General features: G+C 34.9%; 1 protein-coding gene across 1 annotated transcript; it reads right to left on the reverse strand.

Annotated features, from left to right (window-relative positions):
- Positions 1 to 254: 254 nt before the first annotated feature.
- On the reverse strand, positions 255 to 1,631 carry LOC105801086 (uncharacterized). The gene is made up of 3 exons (XM_012632420.1): positions 1,497 to 1,631; positions 942 to 1,430; positions 255 to 722 (listed from the first exon to the last, which is right to left on the reverse strand). The coding sequence occupies exons 1-3, from the start codon at positions 1,629 to 1,631 to the stop codon at positions 255 to 257; spliced, it is 1,092 nt and encodes a 363-aa protein (XP_012487874.1).
- Between the last annotated feature and the right edge of the window lie 10,529 nt (positions 1,632 to 12,160).

The raw sequence follows: 12,160 nt of genomic DNA on the forward strand, positions 1-12,160 counted from the left end.
GCTCCATTTCACGTTTGGACCTCTCAAAATTTCTTTTCCCATCCATCATCCTTCACCTTTTCTTCCTGAATCTCTTGACGCCACTGTGTTTTCCTTAACCCAGCAGTTCTTATTGACAACCTCAATTTCTTATAGTCTGTCTTCAAACTGTCCAGGTCTTCCTCAGCCTTGTTCTTACCTTTTTTTAATTTCTCTGTCTCTAACTTTTGAACATCCATATCTAATCCCAAGTGCATCTTTTCTTCTTCCAACTGTTAAATCTTCTTTTCAAGCTCTGCATTCCTCTTGTCAAAATCTTGCTTCATAATTTCCAATTCGGAGGGAACAACCCGCAAATGTTCTTCTATTGATTGACTATCTCCTTGACTTGACCTTGGGATGTTATCATTAATCCTTCTAACCCACCATTCATTATATTCAGGAGTCGTCATCGGGCCTACAGCTAATCTCTTTATCCGTCGAGTTTGGTCCCATGTCCTGGTTATCTCTCGAATCTTCTTTTTATAGCCATCGTCTTTATATGAGAATTCGGACTCAGCTAGGCCTTGGGTTGCAGGTATAAACTGCCTTGACCTGTACTGCCTTAGCACCATCAATGGAGCATAACCAACAGCTCCCCAGATTTCAAGTAATGGGACCCAATCAAAATTACCACATCGGTACAAGATCTCATCCGGAAGTAACCACGGGGGTCTCCACTCAATGTCCTCCTCATGAAGATTCTAAAAAATGGCCAACCATTTCTCTTTCGAGATGTCATCTCTCCTTGGTGTAGCTGCTATCTCTTTTAATGGAGAATAGTTTTCAGAGAAGACTCGATACGAAACCTTATAAATTTTTCAAAAAAGACTGTGGAACCATGGAAGTAGAAGCTGCACACATCCGATGAATCTGCCCTCACCCGTCCTTCTATACGTATTCAGTGGCCTGAAGATTTTTACCAAAATGGTCAGAACTGGTGTAACCCTCTTATCAAGTTGGTCAAAGAGATCTGTGGCTGCTTCATCTACGTGCCCTAGTGCATTAGGAAAAATTACTAGCTCATAAATGCTCAGAGTAAAAACGTCGACCTTTTTCCTTGCATCAGGGTGTGCCAAAATCAGCTCTTGCAGGCTTTTCCAAGGAATGCATTTACTTTTCCCCTTCTGCTTGATTCGTGCTGTGACCCACTGCTCACTCATTCCGGTGATGTTCATCAACTTTTTCGCAAAGGTTGGGACATTAACGGCTCTAGAGCAAACTTTATCAGCTTGGATCATCGAGCAACGAAGCAAAGCTATATATTCTTCTATAGTTGGTACTAAATCAACCTTTCCAAATGTAAAGCAACTATATGCTGGGTTCCAATACTGAGCGAAGGCCCGAAACAAATGTTCATCTACCTTAATGTCGAGTAGATACGGCAAATCCCCGTAACTAGAGCTGAACAACTGCTTAGTTTCGTCATTCCAATGATCTCATATTGCCTTTAATTCCTAAAGGCTATTTTGCGTTACGCTGATACGGGCGTAGTCCCACAATTCCGACGTGTATCCCCCGGCTAGACTATCTCCTCTCTCTAATTGTGTTTTCTCTGACCACATACGGACAGCAGCATTGTCCTCTACTTTATCAAGAAATCCGTTCTCCATGCCAAGCTTTCTAATTTAGTAATCGAACTTGAATCGACACTCTTTTGAATATGAAATGATATGCAAACAAAGCAAAAAAAAGCACCATACGTTAGCGCAACATAGAAACACAACTTCAAGTAAGTAAAAAAAAACATCAAACACCTATTTGGGTAACCGCTAGGGTTTCCGCAATATAATCAAGGGTGGGCTCCTAGGGTTTTCTATATGCGGTTTGGTTCTAGAGTTAAGGTACCCGAACCAGCAAATTCCTCGATCCTCACCCATTATAGGCTCATACGGACCTAGTTCGGTTCAGGAGAACACATTTCCCTATGGCTGCACGGAGATAAAAATCTCACGAAGACATAGGTACGGATGTATCCCGGAAGTGGTCCACTATCCTGCACGGAGGTGAAAACCTCACGAAGGACTAGTTTCTCACTCCCACTTAAAAGGGTAAGACTAAACAGTCTTCATGCAATATGATGCTAAGTTATAAAACCTAGTTCACAATAATCATACACTCAAATGCACAGAAAGGATCGTAATTTTTCAAATCGAATTTTCAATTCTTGACGACAAGACAAAAAGCAATCGATTTTACGGCTTGACTCTCAAATGTCCCCAGTGGAGTCGCCAAGCTGTCGTAACATTTTTAAGTTTAAAAAAATGGGGATCGATTTTTAAAAATGAAAATTGAGAGTCGCCACTGATCCTTTATTGAGGTGTGATCGGCTCACCTTGAAAACGATTTTGGGTCTGCGAATTTTTGAGAAAACAGGTTCGGGAGTCGGTTACGCACGAGGAAGGGTTAGCACCCTTGTGACGCCCAAAATTGGTAACGAATTGATTGTTTAATGTCTTAATGTCGAAATTTTGAAAAATTTTTAAATACGATCCTTTCATTTTTTATTTATATTAATTTTACAAAAGATGCTTGGATAAATCGATATGAATGCTAAAGACCATCTCATCAAAGAGTAATAAAATGTCATACCCAATACATTAGGACACGACATTTTTAGTCCTCGAGAATTTTGATTTTCAAAATTCTTACGGTTGAAAATGGATATTCAATTGCTTGAAGTCAGATGAAAAATTGAAACCCAATACGTTAGGGCACAATTCCTCAAAATTCCTAGCATTGAACACAACCCTTATTTTTTTAAAACCTCATTTCGAGAAAAAGACATATCGCATCCAATAGATTAGGACACGTCGTATCAAATTCCCGAAAATGAGTTTTTTGTTTTGATTAAGGCATATCCTCGATTATTTGGATTCAATGAGGTGAATTGGAACCCAATACGTTAGGGCTCAATCCTTTCGAAGATCCTAAATGTCGAGTATTACGTTACTTTTGAAAACTTTTGTAAAAAAGGGCTTTAATGCTTTAATGAAATTAAATATTTAGATTAAAACGATAGGATGTTAACATACAACACTAAACCATAATTAATGAGCTAAAGTATATACCAAACAATCATCAAAAAACAACAAACACTAATAAATAACATAATACATATGCGGGCAATAATATGCATCACATATCGTGCGAACACAAATATCAACATTCAACAATTAAACGAATTAATCATCGATTTTGAAAGAAGAGCTAAGCGAAATAACATAAATAAAAAGTAACAAGTTTTCAAAACAAGTAAAATGAATGCGAATATATCAAAATATTAGAAATGAAAGCTATAGGAAATAATAATGTATATAAATGAATTTTCAAATAAATGTCACATGGAAAGAAACTCAAAGTATATATCGTATGCTAAATTGAACAAATGATACATGTAAAATGAAAGGAAAACTTTATAACAATATTTGTATGGTAAATTTATTTAATACTAATTTAAAATAATAGTATATTATCATTAAAAATGCCTATGATGAACTTTAAAACCATATTAAAACTTTAATATTAAAATAATACTTGGCTTATGAGTAAATATATATACTAAAGATAAAAAAATCGAAATAAATTTTGATTAAAATAAATAGGTTAAATTATGGATTAAATTAAAATAAAAACGGAATTAAAAGGAATAAATGAAAATAAAATAAAGCAAAGGAGATGGGGCCGAATGCAACATACGGATAACTTAGGGGACCAAATGGGGAATAATCTTTGTCCCTCCAAAACGTAGTGCATAATCTGGACCCAGATGAAACAAAAGCAAAATGCCGCGCGAAATTCACAAAATAAAAAAAATGATTTGAAAACGCCATGGAAGAAGGGGGACCGAACACGCAAATAACCCTACCAAGGCCATAGCACGCGGATCTCAACCGCTTCAGGGTCAGGTCATCGGGTTGGAGACTAAACGATGCTATTTTGAGGGTTGTTAACCCTAGCTCAAAACGACGCCGTGCGACTATGCTATTTAAACTAGAAAAAATTTGGTAACTTAGTTTGCTTAACAGAAAAATAAAAAAAAAAAGAAAGAAAGGGGCGCCCCCCTCTCGTCTGCTAGGGTTTCGACCCAAGCCCCATATCACCGAATGCTCCGCCGATTTCGGCCTCATAGCCCTCGCCCGAACTTCGATTGAGACGAAATGAGCGAGGTTTCAGTCAACACCAACACAGAGGTCAGTCTTTCTCCCCTATTTTACTCTACCATCGTTAATAACAATAAACGAACATCGAAGAAATAGAAACGAGGGAAAAAAAGGAGGAATCACGTTCAGCCAACTTTTTCTTTGATTTTTTTGCTATATTTTTGGTATTTTTCTCTATCTGTCCGTAAAAAACTTTACAAAGGTTCCGGCCCTTGCTTTATAGGCCGAAAAAAGTAAAACAAAAAAGAAAAAATAAAAGAAAATACAATTTTTTGCTTTATTCTGCTGCGTTGTTTGCGTCTCATTTGCAGGTGTACGAGGGCAGAGGTCGATGTGGAGGTACGGAGGCAGAGCCGCAAGTGTACGGAGGCCTGTCACGTGTGAAGAGAGGGCCGAAAACATGTGCGGAGGAGATGCACGCACGCATAGGCGCAGCACGCGCAAGGGAGCCTTTGGATTCGACTGTGGCGCTGGAAGGAGGACTGATGCTAGGGTTTCTTTTAGTTTTGGGCCACATAGTAATTGGACCGGGCTTAGTTGGGTATAAGCTTGGGCTAGGTTAATTGATTTGGGCCACGTTGGGCCCATGTATTTGGACTGTAGACTGTTATTAATCTTTTGTTTGGTTTATATTTTGATTTGATTTTTATATTATGGGCTGGGCAAATTACGCTTATTACACTTTTCTGGTATTATTATTGTATCGTTATCTCTGCATTTTATAGGGGTTTCTGATGTTTTTTTGTATTAGTTGAGGTTTTTCCCAAAATCTTCCTTTCTTATGCACTATATGTTGACTAAAATGTTTATGATTAGCTTGTTTAAAATTTTCTACATCTTTTTCTATGTCTAAGGTTTCTGCTAATTCTATTTCTTCATGTTTCTTTTTAGTACTAAATACTCATTTAAATATATCGTTTTCCTTTTCTTTATTAGTTTCTGAGCCACCAGAGCCCTCGTATAAAGTTCTAGATTGTCTTAAAAAGGGCTTAAACATTTTAATCGTTTTTTCCAAGCTCATTTTTATCGTTTATTATAAAGCTATGCGGTGGATCGTATTTATTACACTATGTTTGGTTGGGTGTATTGGCTATGCCAATACACCCCTAATCGGTGGGCCCCACCTAATCCCTCTTTATTCTGTCGTTTGGCTCAATGTGTTTCTAATACGCGTGTAATACAATACAGATCTAATCGGTGAAAACCACCGATTTGTAATACAGCCCTTTTGCTCAGATTAGGTGCTGCATCGTTTACCCTCCCTGTTTTACCCTCCCGATTGGCTTCCCCATTCCGTTGCCTCTTCCTTCGTTCTACCTTCTGTCGATTTGCTCAAGTTTCGACCGATATTAGGGTCCTCTGTCTCTCAACCTTTTCTTTTCTTTTTCTTTACAACCAGTCACTCTTTCGATTTGCCTTCTCAACCAGTCGACCTTTTTCTTTTCTTTTTCTCTGTGTCACTCTTTCGATTGCTCTCAATTGGTTGGTTTCCAGGTTAGTGCTACTGAAAGGTAAAGGTTTCTAACTCTCTTTTGCTCTCAATTATCCTGTAATTGTTCTAACTCTCTTCTTCTCTCTGTACTGAGTTTTAATGGTTGTCTTGTTAGTGTCTTCTTCATTGCACTTTCAGGGCCTGATCTCTGTTTCTTCTTTCTCAGTTGATGTGCAACTTTACATAAACAAGCCTGAGCCCCCCATTGTTTTACCCTTTTTTCTTTCTATGTTAGGGCACAAGACATTGGCATGCAATCTGATGCAAAATGCATTTTCGCCTAAACTTCCTAGCATGTTTCAATCCGTGTTTGTCATTAACTGTGATTATGTAATTTGGAACTTAGGTTGAGCATCTCCATAAATGGCGTCTCCCCTTTGTTCTCTTTTCCTCTTGTTTTCTTTTCTGACCTTCTAGTTAGTCACCTAAGTAAGATACTTCCATATTAAAATTTCATGTAAAAACGCTTGAGTTTATTCATGTTTTATTCTTTGTAGTCTCACTCTCTACATTAATTTGTGCGTTGTTGGTTTACTCCATCTATTTTGGTGGTTAATGTTTCTTTGAATCTTCGGTGAGGTGATTAACTTAAAATTCCATATTTCAATCAATTGTTCTTTTCTCAACTTTTAGGTGTTAAAGAATTTACTCTTCAAAAACAATTGAGGTGCTACTCATTTTTTGCATCACTATTCAAGCTACTTAGATGCAAGGTATGAATTATAGGTCTGATTTTATTTAATTAATTAATTATTTTTTGTAGAATGCAACTTGTAGAAAACTGTAATTGATGTTGTCTTTGACATGCATATTAGTTGGGAATAAAAAATTAGTATTAGTTGTTCGTTCGAATCTTATTGGTGAGCTTTGCTACTTAAACCCAACTGAGACTTTTTCTTTTATGCTGGACATTGTTGCCAATACTCAAAGATAATGAATGAAGTGTAAAGACGCCTAATGTTATGCAATCATTTTATCTTTTAGGACATATCTTAGATACGTGGTAGTTGAAGAAACTATTTTTCTTTGAACTCCATATTGCAGCCTTTTAAGAATGCTTTCTTCATTTTTATTATTATTATGTTTTATGTATATAAACTCTAAATAGTTGTCTGTCTCTGTTATCATTGAATCCCTTTATTATTTTCTTGATCATTTAGCAAAGGAAGATACAGTGCTGGGATTATTTTTTAATTTCATCGATTTTTTGCTTATTCCTGATTAAATCTTGTAAATATGATAAATAGCGATAGATAAAGAAAGAGGAGATTAGACTTTAATGGCATTTTAGGATATATGGTTTTTGGTGTAGGGAGGGGTAGATATACATGCATTGCATGGATGTTTCTACGAAGCAGTGGACAAAATGGATCTAATCTTTGATCCCTTAGTTTAGATGTCAAAATTTGTTGCCTTGAGTTCAAAGTTTTATTTATTTTTTATATGTAAAATCCCCACTATTTCTCCACTCCTTTTTCAAACCATATCTATTTAAAGGTGTAAGAAAATTTGGTATAGAAAAGATTGCAGTGATGTAAGGGACTGTTATTCTTTTAGAGGCAGTGGTGATAATGGTAGGCTTTGCTGAAATATGCCCAAAATTGACTCAACCTCATAACACGGTAGGCTTTCTTTGCAACAAAAGAGTCATAGTTTAGAACAATATTTTCCAATGGAACATGCTAATTGTGCGTAATTATGCATAGATACCGTTGGTAATCATCCTTTATCTGAATCGGTTTAATCTAGCAAATTTTGATAGGTAGAGGATTCTTGATCACATCGGCAATTACAGTTAGAATTACATTATATTCAACTAAGCAAAGACACCACTTGTTTTATAAGATTACTAGCATCTCCTTAGAAGAATCATCGAGCACCTACAGCCCCTCTTTCTTGTTCAAGACCATTTTAGTTATATGGTCAACAGTTGGTTATCCTCCCTTGAAATATTATTGATTTGTATTGATTTGTTATTGTGTAGAAGATGAAACTGGAAATTGTTGCAATTTGTTTTGATATTGTTATTGATTTGTTCTGGAAATTGTTTTGATTGTCTGCTGGAAATTGTTCTTGATTTGTTAGTCAGTACAATGTGAAACTGGAACTTTATTTGTTCTTGATTTGTTAGTCATTGATGTCAAAAAAATGAATAAATAAGGATAAATTTCAATGACAAAAATAAGAGCATAAGCATAGAGAAGCTATCATGAACTCAAAACAGCATTACTCTTCAACCTTACAACAGTTCAGGGTAGAAAAACATTGTCAACTTGACACACATAAAATCAATTCAGTGAACGCACTATTGCACATAAAAACCCTACCTTCTTCTATCTATACTTAACCAGTACATAACCCTCCTGGTTTCCCATAAAAGGCTAAGCAAGTCTGGCAGTTGGTTCAATTATATATAGGTATATAATATTAGAGGGACCAAAGTTGAAATTTAACCATTTTGTAAAATGAAGAAGAAGAAGAAGAATATGGTGAGAGAGCCACGTGTGAGCAGTAGGAAAGTCATTTGGACATTTCTTTTATATATAGGTATATAGATTTTATTTTTGATCAACTATACCCCTTCCCTTCTGTATATATTGAATGCCTTCTCAAAATTGATTCCGTTACTTCTTTGTTGTCGTGGTTCTCATCGCAAAGTCCTCATGCTGTAAAAATATATTTCTCATACGTATACTCTTTCTTGCTTTAACTCACCCTAAAAATCATTCCCAATAATATGAATATATGTTAAAATTTGTATAAAATGAATTATTAATATGTAAATTTAATATACATTTACAATATTATGAAAAAAAATGAATATAAACATGTAATTTATTTTAAATCGATCATTATATCATTCTTCAAAAAATCATTATATTAAATAATGTAAAAATATAAATAATTGAGACATAATATTAACACAAAATTTTCTCAAAATTGAATCACAAAGATAAGTGAAGTAAATATAGAACAAAATTAGTATTAAAATAAATATAATATAAAAATTAATTTAAATACAACATAAAAAATAAAACCAGTAAAGTAATGTAAAAAAACACACACACACACAAATTGCATAGTTAGAAGAAAGATATGTATCTCAATAAATTGCTATTACGTGTTAAATAAATAAAATAAATTATGCCCCTATAACAATTTTCAAATTTGTTGATGTTATATTCTTCGTAGTTGTTATTTTAATCACTATAAATTTGTCCTATAATGCTTTATATTGCCATAATTTTAATAAATTTGGAACATGATTTGGATAGGTTATGACTAAAATGTTATTTCTCCAATTTGGAGCTTTTTGAGCAATAACATAGGTATATAAATTGGTAACAAAGTTGGCTTTTGCCAATAACACAAAATCCAAAAATGATAAAACTAAAAAATACAAACGTTGACACCTTATGTTAGACTTTTTCCAATAAAATAAAGGCAATTATGTCAATTAAAATGCATAACATTAATTACAATTATTTTATATGACAAGTCACACACTATAAATAAGATGAATAGGAGAAATTTAAAGAAAATTTCTTTTTCCTTCTGAAAAATACTAACCACATTGTATGATTGATACAATCAACTAATTTAAGTAAAGTACTATTTTAAAGGTTTGGAGGAGACTGAAATTGCAAAATAAACTAATAAATTATTTTTAAATAAAAATATAAAATATAAATAAATATGTATGATTGATACAATCAACTAATTTCGTAAAGTACTATTAAGCGAAAGCATGTTTATAAATAAAATTGTTTCTACTTTCTTTGATAGCAGTGGCACTAATAATGGTTCAGTTTGTTTTCAAGTGTCGATGTTTTATTGATTGTGTCTTCTAATTTTAATATGTTGCAGTAATGGCCCGTCTGCCTTTAATTGCACAACGTGAGAGGCGTAAAAGAATTGGTATTGCATTGACACTATGGTTGGAAATCTGTAGGATTGCGATTTGGTTCTTATTTAGAATGGGTGCCAGCCTTAGCCTACAGACTTATAGACCAATGATTAGGTCTTATACCTTAGATTTTTATGCAAAATGGGATTATGTGAAAAGGCTTGTATATGCTAGTGATGAGACTTGTATTGAACAAGTTAGGATGAATAGAACTGCCTTTTTTAAACTATGTGAGATGTTAGAATCGATAGGGGGATTGAAGTCGTCAAGAAACATGCTTGTTGATGAGCAAGTAGCAATGTTTTTACATATCATATCCCATCACCTGAAAAATCGAGTTATCAACCATCACTTTAGAAGGTCCGGGGAAACTGTTAGCAGAGCATTTCATAGTGTTTTAAATGCTGTCATACGCTTACAAGATGTGTTATTTAAAAAGCCGGAGCCAATTACAGCCTATTCTTCTGACACATGGTGGAAATGGTTTAAGGTATTAGACTGAGTTTTATATATAGCTTGTACAACATTTAGTTGACTTAGATTTAAATTAGTATTCTAACTCAAGGTTTTATATCATGTGATATAGAATTGCTTAGGTGCTCTTGATGGAACCCACATCAAGATTAGGGTATAACAGTTGATAAACCTAGATATCGAAGCGAAAAGGTGACATAGCAACAAATATGCTAGGTGTTTGTACACCTGAGATGCAATTTGTTTATGTTCTTCCTGGTTGGGAAGGTTCAGTTGCCGATGGACGGGTGCTTCGAGATGCCATTAGTAGAAGACATGGTCTAAAAGTTCCTCATGGTAAAGTGTATAGTTAGAGGAATTTGAATTATTCATTAAGATCAAACTTTGTGTGCTGAATTAATCATTTTTAAAAAAAAGTATTTTATAGGTTGTTATTAACTAGTTGATGCTGGATACACAAATTGTGAGGGATTTCTTGCACCATTTAGAGGACAGCGATATCATCTGAACGAGTGGCGTCAGGGTTATCAGCCAAGTTCTCCGTAAGAGTTTTTTAATATGAAACATGCCTCAGCACGTAATATTATTGAAAGATGCTTTGGCTTATTAAAACTTAGATGGGGAATACTTAGGAGTCCATCGTTTTATCCTGTAAGGGTGCACAATAGAATTATTATTGCATGTTGTTTGCTCCATAATTTTATTCGAACCCATATGAGTATTGATCCCATTGAAGCGGAGGTGGGAGAAGGATTACCTACTAATGTGGTGGATGACGATGAACCGAATATCACAAATATTCATCCATCGAATGCTTGGGCTACTTGGAGGATAGAAGTAGCCAACCAAATGTTCGATGAATGGCAAGCATCTAGAAATTAGTTAGGTTTAGGGACAAATTGAGTTTGAATTGATTTGTTGATGTTATTTTATGTATCTAGTTTATGAAACTTTGGTGGTGTTTGATTAAAATTTTGTATTGTACTAAACTTTTTTGAATTATAATTTAATTATCTTTTCATTCAGCATGTGTTATAAATTTAAATTTAGTATTGAACTAACGATATAATATTATAAACTGTTCACCTTTTGATTCATTATATTAAAAATAGTAAATAATGTTAATTTGTTTTTTTTCTTAAGATAAATATGTCAGGTGTTCCACAATCACATGCTTCTTCTTAAGCTTCTCGAAGAAGCAAAAGAAAATGGGTTCCAGAAGAAGATGCAACCTTGGTTTCTTGCATGGTGGATTTGCACAATGTAGGAACATTTAATGCTGATACCGGGTTCAAAGCCGGTTATTTAAACGAGGTAGAGAAAATGCTAGAAAAGGCTTTACCAAGAGCAATGTTGAAGGCGAAACCAAATATTGAATCTCGGATTAGGTGCCTAAAAAGGGAATGGTCAGTCGTCTATGACATGCTTAATGGCCAAAACAATAGCGGTTTTGGTTGGGACGAGCATAGGCAGCTCGTTGTTGCTGAAGATGCAGTTTGGGAATCCTATGTAAAGGTAAAATGTATTTCAAGTATTTATTTGTTTTTTTACAAAACTTATAACTAATATGATTTCCTCATTTTTTTTAGAGTCACAAAGAAGCCTCTCGGTTCAAACATCGTTCTTTCCCTTACTACAACCAGCTTACTGCCATATACGCAAGAGATCGAGCGACTAGGAAAGACGCTCAAATAGCTGCTGATGTTCTTGAAGAAATACATGCTGATGATGTACGTACTACAGATATGAATGAAGAGAGAAACACATTTTATGACTACGAAGCTGACGTCTCTTTAGACGACATGGATGTTTCTGGTACGGATCCGCGAGGAGATAGAGACCAAGGGGGTTCCTCATCTTCAAACAAGAGAAAGAAGAAATCTGATGCTCGTGATAATGTGTATTCTTCATTTGATGAGGCTGCCACTTTGTTGGCCGAAAACATCAAGGCCGTTGGCGATCAAATCAGTAGGAGTATTGCCTTCGAGGTGGTAGTTCAGCAGCAGTCAGAAGAACATCAAAAGATGGAAGAGAAAGCTTCAAATTTATATTCAGCCTTATGGTCAATTGAAGGTTTAACCGACGATCAGCGGTATGATGCTTTGA

This window comes from Gossypium raimondii, chromosome 11 (assembly GCF_025698545.1).
Source record: "Gossypium raimondii isolate GPD5lz chromosome 11, ASM2569854v1, whole genome shotgun sequence".
Classification (NCBI taxonomy): Eukaryota; Viridiplantae; Streptophyta; class Magnoliopsida; order Malvales; family Malvaceae; genus Gossypium; species Gossypium raimondii.

What these genes read in the sequence shown, in the direction of transcription:
- LOC105801086 (XM_012632420.1), bottom strand. Translation starts at nt 1,631, where the DNA reads ATGGAGAACGGATTTCTTGATAAAGTAGAGGACAATGCTGCTGTCCGT. An exon ending in GGGACTACGCCCGTATCAGC is followed by an intron (nt 1,431 to 1,496) that starts GTAACGCAAAAT and finishes GAAACTAAGCAG; the next exon opens with TTGTTCAGCTCTAGTTACGG. An exon ending in CACCAGTTCTGACCATTTTG is followed by an intron (nt 723 to 941) that starts GTAAAAATCTTC and finishes GCCATTTTTTAG; the next exon opens with AATCTTCATGAGGAGGACAT.